The sequence below is a fragment of the Orcinus orca genome, chromosome X (assembly GCF_937001465.1).
Source record: "Orcinus orca chromosome X, mOrcOrc1.1, whole genome shotgun sequence".
Taxonomy (NCBI): domain Eukaryota; kingdom Metazoa; phylum Chordata; class Mammalia; order Artiodactyla; family Delphinidae; genus Orcinus; species Orcinus orca.
This window is the reverse complement of record NC_064580.1, coordinates 37300397-37322824: the sequence shown is the minus strand read 5'-3', so window position 1 is coordinate 37322824 and position 22428 is coordinate 37300397. Positions and strand designations below refer to the sequence as shown.

Genomic DNA, 22428 nt, shown 5'->3' with positions numbered 1-22428 from the left:
AATCTATGATGGTAATTCTGGTGAATAATTTGAAAATATTATTTCATGAATTCTGGCATTTGCAATCCCCACTAAGACTCAAGATTTTAATTTCTCTTTAAGCATTTTGTTGTTATAAAACTTGTAGGTATGTATGTATGAATGTATTTATTCATTTATTTTTTGTGTGGCCATGCTGTGCAGCATGTGGGATCTTAGTTCCCCGACCAAGGACTGAACCCTTGTCCCCTGTAATGGAACCACTGGACTGCCAGGGAACTCCCAGGTTTCTGTTTTAATTATTACACTGACAGACAGGAGGCAGTCTGTTATATAGATTGTCAATTGTTTCCCAACATAAACTCTTACACTATTGTCCATGTAGGGAGGGAAGTTATAAAATCTGGCAAAGTTGCCAACTAATTCCACAGTTCATCATCATCTGTATTGCTCTTGGGATTAAGGATAATGTATTAAGCTTTTACGTAAAAAGAGGAATTCTGGAGGAAGCTTAAGGGACAGCTAAGTTGGATAACCTTAGTCCTAAATTAATAAATATTAAAAATAAAATTTAAAAATTAAATAATAAAATTAAAAATAAATAAAAAATTGCTAACTCCTAAACCTCACGTACGTATACTGAAAAACTAGTTATGGTTCATGCTCATTTATTCACGGATTCCATATCTGCAGTTTTGCCTACTTGCTAAACTTTATCTGTAATGGTAAAAATCAACTCTTTGCAATTGCAGTCACATGCAGAGTAGCAAAAACATCTGAGTTGCCCAACACACGTTCCCATCTGAAGTGGAACAAAGTGATATTCGGCCTTGTTTTAGCTCATACTGTAAACAAGTATCCTTTTTCCCATCTATTTCAGTGACAGCTTTTCACATTTTTGTGCTTTGTGTTGATCTCACTGTTTAGAAAGGGCCTCAAATGTTTAGTGCTGGGCTTCCCTGGTGGCACAGTGGTTGAGGGTCCGCCTGCCAATGCGGGGGACGCGGGTTCGTGCCCCGGTCTGGGAGGATCCCGCATGCTGTGGAGCAGCTGGGCCCGTGGGCCGTGGCCGCTGAGCCTGCGTGTCCGGAGCCTGTGCTCCGCAGCGGGAGGGGCCGCAGCGGTGAGAGGCCCGTGTACCACCAAAAAAAAAAAAAAGTGTAGTGCTGAAGTGCTGTCTAATGTTCTCTAAGCCCAAGAAGGCTGTGATGTGCTTTGCAGAGAAAATATGTGTCAGATAAGCTTTGTTCAGACCCGATTTATTGTGAATTCAACGTTAATAAGTCAGCAATATATATTAAATAAGGTGTCTTTAAACAGAAACACACATTAAAAAAAGGTTATGTATTGATTGGTCGGAAAAAAAAAAGTAACCAGGGCTTCCCTGGTGGCGCAGTGGTTGAGGGTCCGCCTGCCGATGCGGGGGACGCGGGTTCGTGCCCCAGTCCGGGAGGATCCCACATGCCGCGGAGCGGCGGGGCCCGTGAGCCATGGCCGCTGAGCCTGCACATCCGGAGCCCGCGTACCATAAAAAAAAAAAAAAAAAAAAGTAACCAGAGCCTGGCAAGAACCTAACCCTGTTTTTCCCCCAGGAGCAATGATTTAGTATTTGCTCATTCAGTGTTCACAGTGACTTTCAGACCGTAACTACCATGAATAACGGGAACTGACAGTACTTACTGAAGGTACTATATTTAGATAACCAAATGTTATCTCATGTAATTCTAAAACTAACGTAATCTAATCCTAAAATAACCCTAGAGCATCATTAATGAAATTGAAACATTTACAAAAAAATCCCCCCAAACATAAAACACAACAACAATTGAAAGAAAAAGGTTAGTATATTAAGTATGCAGCTTGGGCAATGAGAGCAAAAAGTAAAAAATGAAATAAAACTGTGAGGAAGGGGGGACCTTTTTATTCATTCTTGTCTTATGTTTTGTTTAAGATACATTTATTAGATATTCAAGAGGTAAAAAAAAAATATGTGCCGACTGGTAATTTCAGTTACTCTAAAAGCTGGGCAAGGAACAAAAAAGGGTATCTACCTGTGAGTCTGCCAGGAGTCCTCAATCAGTAAGATTTGCAAAAGCAGATCCAAATAGGGCCGGAGTTCATAAGTATAGGAATATGCAACCTTTAAAAACAGGTAAGACATGGTGAAGAACTTATTTTAAAGCAGCAACAGTGGTGATCCTTTTGTAATGTGTAATGTATAAAAATATCAAATCACTATGTTGCACACCTAAAACTAATATAATTGTAAAGTCAATTATATTAAAAAAACTATTAAAAAAATAAAAATATAAAATAAAGGAATAACAAATCAAATTATAGAGACATATGAATGTATATTTTCCTTTAACCTGCCAGAGAAGTTCACTGAGGACAGTAGATGAGAACTGAGGATTCTCCCAGCAGCAAAAACGAAGCAATTTGACGGTTTCCTCTGAGTTACTGCAGTCCTCAATGATTTTCTTCACATAACTTGTCCTCACAAATAAAATGTCTGCCACATTCTGCTGAATTGGCATTATAGGTTGTGATAAATTAGGATCACCAAAAGGATTGGGAAGAGGAGGATTACCTAGAATACAGATTTGTCATCAATGAAAAACTAATCGGCTTCTCTACAATAATACTCAGCTTTCACCACAGAAAATAGCTTATGAATTTTTTATTTTATGAAAATAATATTTTAAATCAAGTTTCCTGAGTACAACAAAGAAAGTAATATTAAGCATTATAATGATCACATATATCAAGATGATAAAATATAAAATTGAAATGCCAACACTGGCGTTTTCTTTATATAAAAGTTAATTCTTAAAACTACTTCATAAACAAGGTACCAACCTCAGTAGCAAGTAGACAGAAAGATTCCCTTTAAATATGAGAAAAAGGTGCAGGACTCAAAATATTATAAAATATTCCAAAGCATGGACTTTCAGACTCTCGTTTTATTTTTAAATATCTTTGGAATTACTTTGAATCAGGTACTATATATGGCCAGCAGTACTTTAAAACCAATGTAAAGAATGGAGTATTTGACTTTACCATTGATTGAAGACTGCATTCTTGATGAGACATTGCAGCATCGGATTAGCTGTGACACTACTGAGTATAATTTGCCTAATTCAGCATACTGATACTTGATTGGAGGACCTGGACCTTCATCTAAAGACACAAGCATAAAGGTAGCAGGTACACTCAATTTCAGAAGCTGTGTCTTCTCCGCCACACCTACAATAAAGAAGGGAGAAGCAAGAAGAGAGGGGAAGAATTATATGAGAGGAAAGAACTGGGACGGAAGGGCTTCATAATAAAATATTTTTCTACAACTTTTATGATCAGAAGATCACTTTTACTTAGCATTCAGAGTATTATTTAATCAGAACCAAAAATCTACTGAGTTAGTATAACTGGATTTAAGTACTGAAATGGTTAAACGGTGACTATGACATTCCAATCCTACTGGGCATAAGGAAGAGAAACACCTTCTATGGCCTGGGGAGTCTCGGGAACTGCCTAGTCTGCAATCCTCATCATTAGGTGAATGACGAAAACTGAGAAATAAGAATTCTTTTATGAACTGCCTTTCTTCCTCAGCCAAGCTTCTTGACGCCTAAACTTGTTCCCTCTACTTTCTCGTCTTCCCAGTCCTCAACCCATGCCTATTTGGCTTCTGCCCCCTTTTCTGGTTTAAAGCTAAGGAATAGTTCTCAAACCATAACCATTTCCTTTCTTGGGTTCCTGTCTTATTTTCCTTCTACCTCTTCTTCTTATTTGAGAGTCCTCCTTCCTGTCTTCAAAAGTGATGGTCCTCAAAGTTCCCACGTCAGGCTATCTTCTCACACCATATGCCTTCCCTGGACGATCAAACCCACTCTAATGGCTTCAAGTTCCAGCTATTTTCATTCAGCTGATCCCAAAATATTTCCAGACAAATAGATCACCGCTCTACTGGACATCTCTATTTGGGTGTCACAAAGACTCAAATTCCCTGTCCACGTTCTTCCTCCTGTGTTTCCCCTCTAAGTACATGGCACTACTTCCTGCTCAGTTTGTCAAGTTGGAATCCTGGGCATCATTCTTAACATCTCTTCCGTGTTCCCCTTCCCTGAATATCCAATCACCAAATCCTACTGTCCTTATCTCCAATAAAAAGCACCAGGATCTGACTACTTGTATCCCGCTCACTGCCAGTTCCTCAGTATAAGCCACAACGATTTTCTATCTATAAATTACTTTAACAATCTCTGGTCTTACTCCCCAATAATCCATTCCACACTGCAGCCTGGATCTTTCTAGAAGCCATGTCTATTCAAAACTCTACAATGGCTCATCAATGCTCTCAGGATAAAGTCCAGAATCTCTCACAAGGCTTGACAGAATAGCACAATTAGAAAATTCTGCTCACCACTCCTGCCATCCCCGTATTACATCAATTCTAGTCAGACTGAATAACTTTCATTTCCTCCAATGAGCCATGCTGAGTTTATTCCAAGTCTCTGCACCTGCTGTTCACTCTGGATGGAAAAACTCAACCGACCAATTCCCACATCTTCCCCACTAAGTCCCCCACACTCCCCCTATGATGTACTTCCATAGCACTTTGTATTTTCCCCATTATAGCCACAAACATATTTTATGGCAAGTACCTTTTAATTTGCTTCTATACTCCATTAGAAAATAGGTGTCTTATTTATTGCCATGTTCCAAGAAGTATAATAAATACAGGTCCGTCCACAAATCCCTTATCTGAAATCCTGAGATTCAAACAGCTCTTAACATCAATATAAACAAAGTTCATTCATAAACTTGCTGTGAAAATCTGGCCTGAACTGACAAGAGGCTATGCACAGTCTTCAATCATCCCCTCTCAGTGTGAATATTCACGTGTATGATTACAAAGTGCTGTTTCAGACCCTGCTCTAGGGATGTTACATAATTCAGGGCATATGGGCTATTTTACCTTTCTTAAAACCAAACAGTCTGAACCACAAAGCATATCTATCTGGTCCTAAGGATTTCGTATTAAAGTTTATAGACCCATGTTTGCTTTTAGCAGGGAAATTTTAATTAGATTATGGACCGACGATGCATGTTTTCTGAACAGGGAATACCTAAAAAGGGAGTTGAACAGAGTAAGATTTTTATAAATACCTAAGATTTGGCATTTCTAAGTGTGAAATACAGATTCCCCTTATGCTTGTTTGCGTAAATATTCTTTTCAACTACAAATATGCAAGCATCTCCAGTATGGGAAGGTAAGGGAAAAGACGACAAACGCAAAGTAGAATGTTGCTTATGTTAAAAGGGCCATGGATCAACTGGCGATTGGTAAGTTCATGCACAAAAAACCTGGAATGACAGGGATGTTTGGGTTTAGAACTTAACATAAATAACAGGTAATTTAAGTGAATATTTATATTATCCCCGATTTTAATTTAGTTTACGTCAACAAAAACTTACGTACAGACTAAGTCCTTTACCCAAACTTGGTGAGTATTACACATCCATCTGGGACCTTTTGAAAATGTGGATTCCTTGTGTTAGCTCTGAGAATTCTTATTCAGTTGGTTTGGGATGGGGCCTAGGCATCAGTATTTAAGAAAAAAAAAGGTCTAGCACCACTACTTTAGGAGATAAAAATATGATTAAGATACAGATTTTGACCTGTGTCTGGTGCAGAGATAAGACACATGCATAAATAATGATAAAGTACAAGGTGAAAAGTGCAGTGTAAAAAATAAAATTCACAATAGGTTTTATGGAACACTGTTTCTATTTTAGACCAGGTTATATTTCATCATGTGACTTACATGACTTCATTACTTAATACATTAAAAGAGAATTATGAAAACTTAAATTCTTACCTAAATTGGCATACATTACAAACAGGTTGAAATACTGCTGTAAATGACGCCCATGCTCTGAAACTTCTCTTCTCAGTAGATTTAGTACTGCTCTTAGTAAGTGATCACTCAGGCTTAAGTTGTCATAAGCCTGTAAAGGATAAAACATTGGTTGTTTTTCAGCAACAAGGTGCAGGTACGATATAATTCTCTTTGCATGAAAAAGGGACATGCACATATACATGTTAAATATAGGCAGAAATTTCTGGAAGGACTGATCACACAAGAAATGATTAAAAAGGGGTGCTTTTTAGGAAAGGGGATGAAGATCCAATGTAGATTTCATTATAGAGGCTTCATACTGTTCTAAGCTTTAACAAATGGAAGTCCATTTAAATTTATATACAATTTATGTAACAGTTAAGTGTATAACTAAGCCACTGAATGTAACTGAATTAACAGAAAATTCCGCTATGTTTTAAAGAGCCAATAGTCACTATTCACTGCTGGGAAGTACTTTTAATGGAACTCATATAAACATTGAGTTATCGGACTATCTGGTTATTACGTGCTCATGCACGTTTGTTAGGTAAATATATCAAACAGATGCACATATATTTGTGACTTCAACTTCCAGGAAACAGAACTTATTTCTGTTAACTGGGCAATTACCTGACTAGAAGGTCCTGGAGATGCAAAAGGTGAAGGACATGGCCCATCTTGCAAGGAAAAATGTGCAATAAAAACTATAAGTTTTGCAAATGCACCTCTCACTTCTGCACTAGGGCACTCCAGAAGGTATTCAGAGAAGCGATTTGAAACATTAAAAAGGACATTGTGAGCAAACCAAAAACGTACATTCTTGCTGTGACGAAGGAGAATACATAATGCATCATACCTAAGACAAAACCAAACAAAAATCTATGAATATCGATTCAGTAACATGTTTCCTATAGTATAGGGATGGGTCTCTAGGAACCAAACCAAAAAAAAAAAATCAAAGAACTTCTTTTACTACTGGAGGGAGAGAACCAGCAATGGTAGCTTCTAGTACTAATATTAAAAAGATAAATACTATGACTTGGTCTATTCTCACAGAGTGACAAAATAAATAGACGAAAACTTATACAGTCCTCTACAAATCCATGACCAAACTCTTCCTAGGTTCAATGACAAAACAATAATCCCCATTCCCTTAACATCTTACTACTAGAATAGTAAGTAAATATTGTTAAATCAAGGTATTATAATGGCCTCTAAATTTATACAATTAGAAACTTAAACTCATTTTAAGTTTCTACCTTTTTAATCTATGGCTGAATTTAATCTAGGGAAGCTAAAATGTTAATATTTTTGTGATTAGATAGCTTAGACTTTTAAGTATCACCCTGTAATGTTTTGTACAGAGATGTCAAAAATATGACACAAGGTAACAGAAGCAGAAGCCAACTTCTGAATAATAAAAGGTGGTATTTAATCTCAGTATTTTTTAAAATTTATTTTTTATACAGGTTCTTATTAGTTATCTATTTTATACATATTAATGTATATATGTCAATCCCAATCTCCCAATTCATCCCACCACGCAGTAATTATTTAAATATGATTTCTCTCACTATCGCTACCAAGATTTTTTAAATTCTGCATTCCAAATCTGAAATGAAAGTATCATGGCTTGGAAAAAATAAAGCAGTATATTAAAGAACCAAACTAAATGCCAGTAATAATAGGAATGAAAATTCAAAGCAATGATACCAATCACTGGCAGAGCCACGGACTACTTTCTTGGTGTGAAATCCTGTGGTAAAGAGGAACCTAGCAGCAAGCTGAATACTAATCATAGTGATTTCTTCTGCTTCAGGCAACAGGTGATCTTGCCCTAAAAATAAAATGTAGATTAAAAAATAGTCAAACAAATTTCTGTGCTCAAACCCCATTTTCATTTTCAAAAAACAAATCTGCATTATCAACAATTTTCCAAGTACTATGTTAAAACCCCTGGGCTACTTATGAAATAATTCTTAGTAGTTCAGTAAAGCACCCTTCAACTAATGCTTGAGTAAAAAAACCAAACTGTTGTAGCAAACAAAAGCTCCTCTGTCTCTAAATGGCAAGACAATATATACCACTCAAAGGTAACAGTCATCTGAAACATGACTTTAGAGCAACCAAAAAGAAAGAAAACAAACATGTTGATGCCTGCTAAGAAACCCTGCAAGTAAAAGAAGAGGTATGCTTTCTTACTAAGAAGCTAAATTCTTGATACTTACCTGGAGGAGGATTTAAGTAAACACCATTACATGTAAGCAGTTTTTTCATAAACTGAAAATATTCCATACTGTACTGCATTCGGTTATGCATGAACTGCACATTCTGTTTCCGCACACTTCTCTCAATGGCTGATGGCATAATAATCTGATGCGGTCTTGTGGTGATAGCAAGCTCTGATATATACCTTATCAACTCATCACCTTGGTCTATTGTGTCCAATCGTTCATAAAAAAGTATATAAGCATTCCACCACCTTTTCTGGCGCCTGTATGACATGCGCTTCATCATGTGATCAAATACTTCTCCCATGTACTCTCCACCAAAACACTGGTTTTTCATTTCTTCATCGTCATCCATTTTACATTCAGTTACATCTCCATCATCAAATTTATACCAGCGATTTCTCTCGCCATCTCCTCCGTTCCTTTGAATGATGTAAGAGTAGTAATGTCCCCCGCTCGCCTGACCACTGTGTACAAGCACCCCCACAAGTCTGTATTTCGTGCTTCCTGCTGGCTCACTGTCAGACTGCTCATTCTGTTGTATCAACTGACTCTCTGGGTTTACGTTATCTCCTTCCAGCTTTGCAACACCGGCAACTGTGTAAGGTTCCATGTCCAGTTCGCGAGGAAATTCAAAATAATCATTAAACTTGATTGCACATTCTCTTTCCCAGTCATAGTCGAATCGTTTTAGTTGGATAGCGAGAACAGGAGGTAATTTTTTAATAAGCAAGCGCTTTACAGTATCAACCTAAAATGAACAGAGCAAATTACTAGATGTTCTCTTATAATCCACTGCAAAAAACCCACAAAATTTAAAACTCTACTATTAAATTCTCAGGATTAATCTGAAATTTTAAGTATAAACAAATACATGATAATGAACATAATCAGAGCATTTCTGTCAGTTGATATTTTTAAAATGTTCACTAAAACTAATACGAAGTAGCTGATGCCTTTTGCTACAACTTGCAAAAATTAGTGATATAGACATTATTCGCTGTCTGATTTCTATATTGGAAGTGCTATCTAACCATTATTACTTGTTTGATATTTACTGTTATTTTAATGAAGTTTGCTGTGAGCAAACTACAGAAATATAATAGTAGCAGCTAATATTTATTGGGCAATTAGGTACCAAGTTATATGATGCTAAGTGCTGTCCAAGTAGTAACATGTTTAATCCTCCCAACGCTCCCAACCCTGAAACTTAAGGATGAGAATTAGGAGTAGTAAGAGATAACTTGCCTCAAGTCTTAGAGCTGTGAGCGGCAGGGAGTATGGCTTTACAGCTCATGATCTCAACCTCTAGATTTTAATACCTCTCTAAGTGGTATGTAACGTCAAAACAATACAGGTGACTTACAGGTGAGAGGGCTTGGGAGCCCAGAAAGATACACATTATTTACCATATGTATGCGTAAATTGTCTCTCCTAAAGAACTGTTAAATGCCCACAGGCAAAAACCAATCAAGTAAGTCTAAAAATCTGATCCAAGTGGTTTAAAAAACACAGGTGGTAGAAGAAATCTTTTGTGGCTAAAGTAATTAACGGTTTGGCTTCAGCAAACTTCTTGGTCTTGGGTAGCAACTCTGGACATGAGAGAAGTGTTTTCCTCTATGAGCTCTGTAGCTTCGAGGAGTTCAAGGGCAGGTTGGTTGAATATGGATGAAAAGTGCCTGTGTAACTCAGACAAGAGACTGATATTAAGCTACTATGACCTCTAAAGTGATTCACTCTTATCTTTACCTGTTTTCCCTAGCCCTTCTGGCACTATTTTCTCTCAATTGCCTTTACCTGACAGACCTTTCTCTCAATCATCTTTACCTGACAGACCTTTAAGTCAGTTATCTTAACTACCTCTCTGTTACCACTATAACAAAGCAGGGTAGGGAATAAAGAGGGTGAATTTTGAGAACAAACAAAAACAACCATTCTTCCAAACCCATTAAATGTAATCATAATTATTTTAAACAGAACTGGGCAATTCATACCTTTTTATTGCATTTTTCACAATGATAAGCATTTGCACCTTCTAATAAATCTCCTTTGACATATTGTTCCAAAGAATCAAGAAGATTTTGGTGATTTCTAATGTCTACATTCAAAGTCGTAAAAGATTCTTCACACTCGTATCTAAAGATATTATTTAAGAAATGATCAGAGAATTTATTCCTTAGTTTTCTAAACATCTTATTTAGTTATGGACTCAATGAAAACTACTTTTGCAATTTTTATAACATAACACAAAACCCATTAAGTCATAAAATGTTACCAATAAATAAATGAGTTACCATTTATGGGTCACTTATCCTCTGCTGGGCATACATTAGGTTGTTTACACACTACATACAACAGGTGCTTTGTCTTCATGACAAATATTTCTCTATCACCATCTCCACGTCAGAAATGAGGGAAGTGGGATTCAGAATGTGAATTTGGTCAAGATTACTAGGTGAAATGGTGTTTTCAAGCTAGGTCTGTCTGGTTTCACAGCTCAATCTCTTTATAGTCTACCATGCTGCTTCCACCATCATCTGTTTAGATCTATTAATGAGCTGAATTTTTAAATGTTTCTCCTCTTCTGTAATGGAAACCTTACTAAAGCACAAGTTTAAACACACAAATGAATACGAGATAAGCAATCTGAATAGGAGCCACAATCCCACCTTGTGGCAATTTTCTACCAAAGGAATTTTCAGATTTCTGGTGAGACATATTCATGCATTTAGAACATGGGATGTGAGGAATTCATTCTCAACCATTAAATTCACTCACTCAACAAATACACTGAGTGCCTACCATGTTTAAAGCCCTGTGGGATAGTCAATGTTTAAGACAGTTCCTCATATTTAGGGCTTTTCAATTTAGTTAGGGGAAAAAGGTACACAAATAAAGGCATTTATAAGTGACATGAATGGAATATGAAGTATTAAGCAAACTGTTACTATAACTGGGGAACAGCCCATAGAAGAGAAAAGAGAAATTAGATTTTATGATTCCAGTTAAAAACTAGGACATTTGAAGCTGAGAAGTCAGCAAAGTTTTTCTGTAAAAGGCCAGATAGTAAATATTACAGGCTTTTTGGGGCCATGAGGTCCCTATGGCAACTACTCAACTCTGCTGTTATAGTGAAAGCGGTCAGACAGTAAGTAAAGGAGTGGGTATGTTCCAATAAAACTTTACAAAAACAGATGCAGGGCTGGATTTGACCTATGGTCCATAGTTTGTTAACCCCTGCTCTTGATAAGTAAATACCCTAAAACAGATTGTCTCAGGACCCTTTATGTAACCTTCCAGCATATAACAAGACTAATTTAGTTGTGGAATAGGTATTTGAACTTTAGGGATTTTACTTAAGATCATGCTCTCTGGACATTTTCACTTGGCAAAGGAAATCAATAATTTCCAAATAATTTTGAAAACTGTCTAAAACAAACCAAGAAAAACTGACCAGAACAGATGACCAGAAAATTTAATTTTTATCAGTAATTAAAAACAGGAGGTGAAAATAACAATTTTATTGTCCACCTAATGCACAAGGTCTTTCAAAAGGATCAAAAGTTGCCCAGTCTCAAGACAGGAATAAAGACACAGACCTACTAGAGAATGGACTTGAGGACACGGGGAGGCGGAAGGGTAAGCTGGGACGAAGTGAGAGTGGCATGGACATATATACACTACCAAATGTAAAACAGATAGCTAGTGGGAAGCAGCCGCATAGCACAGGGAGATCAGCTCCGTGCTTTGTGACCACCTAGGGGGGTGGGATAGGGAAGGTGGGAGGGAGACGCAAGAGCGAGGGGATATGGGGATATATGTATACGTATAGCTGATTTACTTTGTTATACAGCAGAAACTAACACACCATTGTAAAGCACTTATACTCCAATAAAGACATTAAAAAAAAAAAAGTTGCCCAGTCTATGCAAACAATTTTATGGCCTTATCCAGAAAGAGTAGTTTAGCATTTACATATAGTATTAGCACTCCCTCAATCATTTTCCCTGTGTTCAAAAATAAAGCACATACACACACAACCTATGACTGTATATAATGCTGTTTAGACTTGCAGAAGATACTATCCTACTGTGATTGTCTGGTGAGAAGGGATTTCAAACCAACATTAATTGACAACATACAAGAGAAGTTCCAAAGTAAAACTTCCATACAATAGGCATAAACGTGTATCTATCAGTAATGAACTTTAATAGTTATTTAACTATTTTCAATAAGAGCCTTTAATCAACTTCCCCTTTAAGAAAACCAAAAACCAAAAAAAACCGAAACCCAATTTGTTTAGTCAATTTTGCTATAAAGATTTTGTGTGGGAAACATACCTTAAAGACAATGACAGTAATCAATGCTATTTTCAAAAAGTCAGCATTTCATTTGTATAGGAAATAGTGCTCCATGCCTGTTATCTTCTAAACTTAACATATTTACAATATTGTAACTATTTTAATTCTAAGATAAAGGGCAAATTCATAAGTAATACCTGTAGCTATGCAAAATGCCATTTTATTTTCTTAGGCATGATCATACATAAGAACATGTAAGAGTATGAAATAGTAAGAGCTTAGGTGTAGTTAAAGGAACCAAATATTATTTGACAAAAACAAACAGACCCATAAAGTTCATGAGACTTTTCTGTACTCTTAAACTTCACTGTAATAAAATGAGAAAACAAACAAAACCCCCCCACAGTAGTAAGGTATGCGCAATATGTAATTCATCCAGCCTCAGGTATTTAGTAATCGGTAGCGTACTTCACTTTTGTACATAACTAATAGTAAAAATAAACAGTACAACATACACTTTAAGTATGAAATTAGCACTTACCTATGTGGGCAGCCTTGGCAAATCTTCTGATCAGCAAAGGAACCTCCTAAAACTTTACTTAGCATAGCTGGGTGTCCTAAGGCTTTCAAAGCTTCATCTAAACTATCCACCAATGAATTAAAAAATTCTAAAGCATCATGTTGTTCACGAAGATTAACAGGCTCACCCCAAAGCCTAAGAAATGAATGGAGTAAAATATGTAATGTGCGACACTCCCAAAACAATATATACAATATATTTTTCAGGAAAAAAGCAATACAACCACAAATGACACCACAAAAACTGAGATTTTATTCCTCAACTACAGGAAGTAGAAAAAAACAAATGCCATTTATGTATCGATTGCTGTGGGGAAGAAAGTGAGATTCATAGTAAAAGTGGTACTTCAGTGGGGAAGAAATACCATGAAACTACTGGTGTGGCTGGATGCACAGTATAGCTCCAGGAAGGATGGTTTCTGTAGGTAATATAGTATAAGCATGCATTTTGAATCCAACTGAAGACGCTGTTAAAATTGGGTGGCTGATCTCACTCTTACGCAGATAATTACTACTTCATTTCTTTCATTTTGCTTAAATTTTGGGTTACAGATACAGTGCAAAGATAATATTTACTCTTAATTAAATTGACTTTTCCGATCGAAAACAGAAAGGTTTGACTTGTTTTACAGTTCATCTCTTTTGAATAATCTGAGGATTTAAATTAGGTAAATCAATCCTGAGAAAAGAAAATATCAATTATGTGAATGATAAAATGAGAAGTGATACTAATAAAACCTAGGCACTGCTGGAAACTATGACATCTAATTTTGTATTTATAGCGTAATATACATTGAGAATATAAGTGAATTCATTCAAGCAACAGAGACGACAAATTTATTTTAAGTATGCAAGAGGAACTGTCTTTTAATAAATTCCTTTGTAACACTTTTACTATGTAGCAAATAATCTCACCCTAATTATATTTCAGCTGTTAAATTTGCATATAGCGAGTTAGAAATCAAATATATCACTTGTTAAAAGCTATTTTACAATGGAGAGATTTGTTAAGACACCAAGGGATCAAAGCTAACATCACCAATAATCAGATAAACTGATACCATGTGCCTCTGAATGCAATGAGAAGCATATAATAACATCACCTATGTAGTTTTCTTGCCAAAAAGTTTAACCTGAATCTAATCATGGGGAAATAATCATACAAATCAAGGAAGTACCATAAAGGTCATGACAAGTTAGGGAGATTATTTTAGAGAAGACTAAAGAGGTAACAACCAAATTCTTGTGATTCCTTCTAGGATACCAGTCTGGAATTGGAAAAAAAAAAAAAAAAGTAAGAATATTTTGGGGAAATGGAAATACATATTGCTGAATATCAGGCATTACTAAATATTAAATTTCATGCATGTGATAACTGTATTAAACATTACATAGGAAAATGTCCTTATTCTTAGAGGATACATTTTGAAGCATGCAGGGGAGTTAAAGTGTCATATTTGCAACTATCAACTCGTTTAGAAAAAACAAACAAAAACCAAAACCCAAGTATACATATAAGCAAATATGGCAAAATGTTAACAATTGGTAAATCTGGGTAAAGAGTATATATCATAAAGGTGATTATTATACTACTTTACCTTTTCTGTTGGTTTGAAATTCTTCAATATAAAAAATCGGGGGTGGGAAATGTGGTTAACTAACCCACATATATATCTAGAGTATACTATGTATAGAGTATATTATGTGTCTAAAGTGTGGATAATCCAAAAGTGCTAGTCTAGACAAACTGCGAGCTCCACTAGCATAGGGAGTAATTAATTGAGAAGTCAAAAATGCAAGGGCATTATAAGATAATAACTATAACTGAATGACAAATTTTAAGACAAAAGCTCAAAAAGCTTGAGAGTAATCTGGAAGAGGAAGAACAGAAATGCTAAAAGCCTTATGGCAGAGACGAGACAAGCTAGAGAAAGAATGAGAACGGGAATAGTCAGAAAGGAAGATGAGAGGTGCTGAGAGGTGATGGGACCAAAAGAGCAAAAGCAGAGCTGGGAAGGAGGGTGGTGCATGCAAGCCAATAAGTATGGATTAAGTAGGGGGCCTAGTTAGAGGAATTTATACGGTGAGTCATTGTATTATAAAGCAGTGGTTTCAAAAGAAATCTAAGTAGTATCCTTGTAGGCAAAAGGGGAGCTGCTCTGATTGAAGCAGGGAAGGTGGACAAGAGCGGCAGTGTCAGGTGACCCTTTGCTTCCCCTGCTCTCAGCTGTCTGGGAGATACCTTGAAGGGATTCTAAGGAGTATTATTTAAGGGAATCTCCTGGTGGTCCAGTGGTTAGGACTCTGTGCTTTCACTGCAAAGGGCTCAGGTTCAATCCCTGGTTGGGGAACTAAGATCCCACAAGCGTGCAGTGTGGCCAAAAAACAGGAAAAAAAAAAAAAAAGTAGTAGTATTTAAAAAACCCAATGCTATGAAGGATTATAGCATTCTCATACACAGTACAGATATGTGGTTGTGCTACAGTATTTTAGCACAGTGCACGACATGATAGGTGATGATAAAAAAAAACAAATGAAATAAATGAAGCCAGAGAAATAAGATCAAGACATAATCGAAGATTTTTAAAAAATTAACAACAACAAAACCCAATGTATTTATCGCACCTTTCCTATAAAATTGTACATTAGAATAGCCAAAGAGTTGCTATGGGTAAGTTTTCCTTTATAGATCTCCTCTAGCTAAAAAATGGAAGAATGATAAAATTAGAATGTTGCCATTTTGTAATCCTCATGAAATGCTGCATTTAGGCAATGATGATCAATGGCTGTTATAAGACAGAGACAGACAGACATTATGTACTTCTCACTGAGGTCATCGTTATCACCTATGAAGCAAGCCTTGTCTATCTGCTCCAAAAAAAAAGAAAAATCACACCTGAATTTGATCAAGCCTCTAGATCTCACTACCTATTTATATGACATACAGGGGACTGAGGAAAACAGAAACCACCACAAGGATCCCATCAATAAAATCCAGATGGGAAAATTTACAGAGCTAACTACCTTTTTTATTCTCCCCAACAAATAACTACAAGGGTGAAAAAAGATTAGAAGAGACTAAAGAGTCATGTCAACATCTGCAGCATACGGACTTCACTTGGATCATGATTTCAAAAAATTTATAGTAAAAAAGTTATGAGGTAATTGGGTAAAATCAGACATTGACAAGGATATTAAGGAATTTTTATAAGACATGGTAATAGTATCATGGTCATGTTATAAAAAAGACGTTAGAGATACACACTGACACATTTATGGATGAAATTATGTATTTGCTTCAAAACAATCTAAAAAGTAGATGGCAGTGTAGATTAAATAAGATTGGCCATGAGTTGACAACTGTTGAAGTTGAGTGATGAATACATAAGAGTTTATACTCTTCTCCCTACTTATGTAAATATTAGAAGCTTTCAAAATAAAAAATTATTAACATCTGAAGAGACTAAAGAATGCTGCCTCTTACTATGACACTTTCTACCTCCTTTGGGGACAATGAGAAAACAAACCTAACTATGAAGTAAAGTTTGATTATTACTACTGCTTAAATACTAAACATAAAAGTGCCTTCCAGTATAGGTTTTATAAGTTTAATGTTAGTGTCATGAGATAGTCATAAAGGTTTAAGCAGTATCCCAATTACTATTCATCCATAGTTTACCTGAACTGTTTCCAAAATCCTCTGGGCACATAGTACTGTAGTCGAGAAGCAGCTAAATGACCAAAGATGACTTGAAGGTGTCTTAGAACACCAATATTGTACTCTTTCCTATCTTCTGTTTTACTTAATGCTGGTTTCTCTTCAAACTGTTGAGGGTATCCAAATACATCATCTCTGGGATCAACATTGCTCTAGAAACCAAAAGTTATCATTAATGAGCTAACCTAACTTCAAAGTATAGTAAAAATATGTTGAGACAAATGCTATACGATTAGTGAACAAATCACCTGTACTTCTATTTATTTCCAAAGCACTTAACTTTCAATTTATAAATTTTAGTTTACAGTATCAGTGTTTATATCCCCACCCCTTTCACATAAGAGTTGTCATAAAGGAATAACCCTCACTAAGTATCGTAGAGGTAGGTAATATAGCAAAATACAGTAGAGTGATTAACTTAGACTGAACTGGATACAAATGCAGGCTTTGCTACTTATAAGCTAAGTAACTTTGAGCAATTAAGTGCCTCATGTGTAAATGGGTTAACACATTCTTCATGTAGCTGTTGTGAGAATTATATGAGACAATGTATATAGAGTGCTCAGACTTGTAAACATTCAATACAATATACATATTAAGATTAGTTGGAAAAACTAGATATCCATATGCAAAGGAATAAGGTTGGACTTTTCCCTAACACTATACACAAAAATTTACTCAATACAGATCAAAGATTTGAATGTAAGAGCTAAAACTATGAAACTCCTAAAACATAGAGCAAAAACTTCACGACACTGGATTTGACAATGATTTATCGGATATGACACCAAATGCACAGGCAACGAAAGAACAGAGACATACTGGACCTCGTGAAAATGAAAAAGTTCTGTGCAAAGAAATTGGAACCCTTGCACACTGTTGGTGGGAAATGTAAAATGGTGCAGCCACTGTAGAGAACAGTTCCTAAAAAAAATTAAAAATAAAACTATAAAATGATCCAGCAATTCCACTTCTGGGTAAAACACCCAAAAGAACTGCAAGAAAGGTCCTGAAGAGATATTTATACACCCATGTTCAGAGCAGCATTATTCACAATTTTGAATTCCACCAAAAGGTGGAATCAGGGACTTCCCTGGCGGTCCAGTGGTTAAGACTCCATGCTCCCAATGCAAGGGAAGCGGGTTCGATCTCTGGTCGGGAACTAAGATCCCGCAGGCCACGCCGTGTGCACCACCGCCCACAAAAAGGTGGAAGCAACCCAAATGTCCACTGATGAATAAATGGATAAACAAAATGTGGTATATACATTCAAAGGAATGTTATTCAGCCTTTAAAAGAAAGGAAATTCTGACACATGCTATGAAATGGTCGTTACGTTAAATCAAACAAGCCAGTCACAAAAAAACAAATACGGTATGATTCCACTTATATGAGGTACCTAGAATAGTCAAATTTATAGAGATGGAAAGAGAATGGTGGCTGCAGAACTCTGTGTGGGACGCGGATGTAGAAATAGACAATGTCCAGTCCCTGCCCACGAGAAACTTAGTCTAGGGAAGGAAAAAAGCACACAGGCAAAAAACAGTGCAATGGGGTGCTGAGACAACACAGAGCAGAGGGTACCATGAGAGCAAAGTTGAGATACCTTATTTGAACTGTATCATACTTTGTCTGCTGGTACAATTAGCTATCTCTACTGTGCTTAACTCAACAACCTAGAGATGTGATGAATCACAGAACTAGAATCTGAACTCCAATTTTCACCCAGAGCAGTGGTTCTTAACCAGGTATATGGTGTGAGCAATGCCTATGAAACTTCTTAAAAAAGTAAAAATGCTCAGACCCCAAACCCTGGATGATGCAGTTCAGCAGACCTAGGGAAGAGTTGGGGTCTAGTGTATGTTTCAGAAGCCCTCCCTGTAAGTGATAAACTACCTCAGAGCAAATAGTTCGGTGACTGAAGAGAGGGAATGAGAAAAGAACCATTTAAGATATTTACTACAATCAGAGCATGCTCTGGCTTCTCTCTTCAGCTCTCACCAACACAACACCATGAGTAGGAAAAGGTCAAATAAAAACCAAGAAATACAGCGTGGACACAAACATGACCACAGCTTAAGTCTGGCCATAGTCTCTTCTTTAAAGAACGATGCCATAGTTATGTCAACTCTGATCCACCACTACAACCTAATTTTTTCACAGCTTTATTCTGCATTGGATACTTGGTAGGAGCCTAAATTTTGTCACAAGTAGAAGTTTGTTTCCTAAGCAAAAATAGTTATGATCTGGGAGAAATGCAAAAGTAATCTAAAAGTAAACACAGACAATGAAACTGGCATAGCACATATCTTGGCATAAATAAATGGAGATACATAATTAAAATATCAAATAGAAAAGTAAAAATATAATTTAGATTACTAAAAATGAAGATTCTTATCATTATACAAACTCTAAATTATACCAAACCCCCAAAAGTGAGTACATTAACTGTTGTGTTAAAACGTATAAACTATCATAAACATTAACTGTAGTTGCAAGTCTGTTAGGTAGTGAGCACTATGTCGAGGTAGCAGTCTGTGCCAGGAGATTCTAGCTTTATTTTCAAATATTTGCCAACAGGTCCAGTGAAAAGTCTAACGCTTTCTAAGAGAGAACAACAGTATCTCGTATCAGAACTTCAAACACAGAAAACAAAAATGCTAAATAAAATTTACCTCGTTGTCCTGCTTCTCATCCCCAGACATATCATCATCTACATCGCTACCTGTGCCTTCAATTGCGAGAATACCATTCCTAATGGACGGAATCATGTAGAGTTGCTGAATCACAGAATTCATATAACAAGTAGCCCCAGCGTTTTTCAGCCCCACAAATCCTTTTGGTGGGCGGGGTCCAACAGGTGGCAGATATTCCCACTCAGTAAGTGCTTCACAAGCTGAGAGAAGACAAAAGATTCTTGCAGCACAAATAAAAACATTTTGCCCACTTTAGACTTTATTAAGCTGATAAATTAACATTACCAACAATTCCACTACTCCTATAGCCACCTGAAATAGTGCTCTAGGTATGCATTTCACCCTCAACAAATTGAAGATACACAGCAACACATACCACTATATAGATTCTTACCCCAGCATCTATGAACCCATGCTTTATCTAATGTTGCTTCTATGGCAGCCTCACAAGATGATACAAGGCTAATTTCTACATGTTAACTTTACTTTTAACTTTATTATAATTTAGTCATTATGAACTGTAACTTCTTCTACTTTTATATGTTTTTTTCAAGTGCCTTCAAACTCCTTCTGGCATGAAATGTTATACAAATATATCAACATATGATAGCTTACTAAGTTTTAAATAATCCTAAGATATCACCTGGGTTCACATCCAGGTTCTGATGCTTACCAACTCTTTCATCTTCAGGCAAGCCTCTGTTTCCTTCTTAATAAATGTAGTAAGACGTGCTTTGCCTATAATCACCATGTTATTTTGAGGAGCAAACGAGATAGTGGATTTGAGTTCTGTGAGAACTGTAAATCACTGCCTATATCCCTCTACCTAGTATAAACCTGGAAACAATGTAAACATCATCACGTATAAGACCAATTAAATAAATTATATAGTATATTGAACTGAAAGGTAGAAAGGTATATAGCTAATAAACGGATTTAGATAAATATTTATGTGTTGATAGGAAATGATCACAGATATATTAAGGGGAAAACAAAGTGAAGAACACTGTGCACTCCACACCAATCTGTGGTTAAAAAACTAAACAAACAAAAAAAGATTTTGTATGTGGATTTTGCATACTGAGAGATTCTGGGAGGATAGACATGAACTGAAGATAACGGTTACAGCTATTGAAGGGGACCAGGGGAATGGAATGGGCAGGAAAAATGTTTTAGAATACATCCTTCTCTGGTAGTTGAAATTGTTACCACACAAATGTACTACTTAAAAACAAGCGGCCTTTCTCTTTCTGCCGTCTTGGAGCCTGTGGAGGAGCACTGGGAACAGGACTTCTAAAACAGCAAATAGGTCTGGAAGGCTGTGGTCCAAGGCTCTATTTTTGCTGGCTATAAGCAGGGTCCTGTGAAACCAGAGGGTTCCTCTTCTTAAAACTGAAGGTGTTTATGCCCAAGATGAAACTGAATTCTACTTGGGCAAGAGATATGCTCATGTGTACAAAGCAAAGAACAACAGTGACTCCTGGTGGCAAACTGAACAAAACCAGAAGAATCTGGGGAAAGGTAACTTGTGCTCATGGAAACAGTGGCTTGGGTTCCTGTCAAATTCCAAAGCAACCTTCTTGCTAAGGCCACTGGCCACAGAATCTGTGTGCTGCTGTACCCCCTTGAGGGTTTAAACTTATGAAAATTAAATAAATAAAACTGTGGATTTGTTTAAAAACAAACAAAACCCCCCACCCTACTATATACAAACTTGATAGAATAACTGTCTAACGTTTTAAGAACTTTAATCAGAATCTCCTAAAATGTTAAAAAGTCCTTATATTCTAAAATATATCAAAAAACAATTTGACATGTTCTTAAAAACTTACCATAATCAATTATATTCTTAAGCTTTGTAGATAAATGGTTTTCTCCTAAAACAGAAGAGCCTCCACTGTGGTCTGCTTTCTTATTTCTGCTGTCTCAGTCATTTTATATTGCCCTCATCCCTTTTGAGCTTCGGTTCTATATCAGTAAGATCTACAGTCTACAGTCTGTTTCATGGGCTTCATGTGAGCATTAGCTGAGGACCAAGGGCACTAAAATATTATCTTCTCACATTCTTCTCTTTAAAACCAGATTTTCTTAGAACTCATATGAAAATAACATTAAAGAGCTTCTAAAGTGAGGGCCTGAAAGGTTTTCCAATGCATGTAATTTGAATTTTTAAGTTTGAACTCTGAAATTTATTTTGACTGTTTATTATTCTGGAGTTTGGATTTCAGTCCAGATTTGACTGAAATGAAATTTATTTTGTTGCTCAATACTTGTACCACTTACAGGAAGACATTTAACAAACATCTGAAAACTTTTCTACATTAAGACTCATTGCTTGTAATGGTCTTAAACGTTATACTAGTTGCTGAAAGGAAAACATGAGTTGAAGATGTTTACTAGAAGGAAAACAGGGCTTCCCTGGTGGCGCAGTGGTTGAGTCCTCCTGCCGATGCAGGGGACACAGGTTTGTGCCCTGGTCCGGGAAGATCCCACATGCCGTGGAGCGGCTGGGCCCGTGAGCCATGGCCGCTGAGCCTGTGCGTCCGGAGCCTGTGCTCCGCAACGGGAGAGGGCCACAACAGTGAGAGGCCCGTGTACCGGTACCACAAAAAAAAAAAAAAAAGGAAAACAGAATTTGAACACATTAGAGAACTGTCATCAGAACTTTGTATTTTAAAATACTTACTAGTTATTGCTGTGCCAATGTAATACATTTCAGTCAAAGAATCTACTATCTGTTTGAGGTTCCTCACACAGCCAACAGCTAATGCTACAAGTAACTCAAAGCCTGCATTAATGGTAGCTGGTGAACTACAGACTGGAATAGCCTGTTCAGCTGGCAGTTCTCCATTTCTCATATACCGTAGGTAAACATTGGATGCAGGGAAGATGAAATCATCAATTAATTCCTACAAAGGTGAAAAACGGATTATGTATTAGCAATGATACATATTTATATAAAAATACATGTAAAGTTTTATATGCGTATGTATTTTTTTTTAAAGAAAGAAATGTCTCTTG

At 36.5% G+C, this 22428-nt stretch overlaps 1 protein-coding gene and 1 pseudogene across 8 annotated transcripts in view; one reads left to right on the top strand and one right to left on the bottom strand.

Annotated features, from left to right (window-relative positions):
- USP9X (ubiquitin specific peptidase 9 X-linked) overlaps positions 1-22428 on the bottom strand; it is a 122894-nt gene that overhangs the window by 5037 nt on the left and 95429 nt on the right. For 6 of the 8 annotated variants that reach the window (XR_007474832.1, XM_033408540.2, XM_033408541.2 and 3 more), the window contains exons 30-41: positions 22094-22316; positions 19387-19607; positions 16673-16863; positions 12956-13129; positions 10108-10249; positions 8111-8864; positions 7596-7719; positions 6513-6738; positions 5862-5991; positions 3040-3225; positions 2349-2569; positions 2031-2119 (exon numbers count right to left, since the gene is read on the bottom strand). Coding sequence is in view for 7 of the 8 variants with exons in the window: in XM_033408540.2 (XP_033264431.1) it covers positions 2031-2119; positions 2349-2569; positions 3040-3225; positions 5862-5991; positions 6513-6738; positions 7596-7719; positions 8111-8864; positions 10108-10249; positions 12956-13129; positions 16673-16863; positions 19387-19607; positions 22094-22316 (2681 nt within the window). In the remaining variant the exon portion in view is untranslated. Of the gene's footprint in view, positions 1-2030; positions 2120-2348; positions 2570-3039; positions 3226-4593; positions 5347-5861; positions 5992-6512; positions 6739-7595; positions 7720-8110; positions 8865-10107; positions 10250-12955; positions 13130-16672; positions 16864-19386; positions 19608-22093; positions 22317-22428 lie in introns of those variants that run through there. The other 2 variants (XM_033408543.2, XM_033408544.2) reach the window with 2 other exon arrangements.
- Positions 19921-21052, top strand: LOC105748609 (60S ribosomal protein L35a-like; annotated as a pseudogene).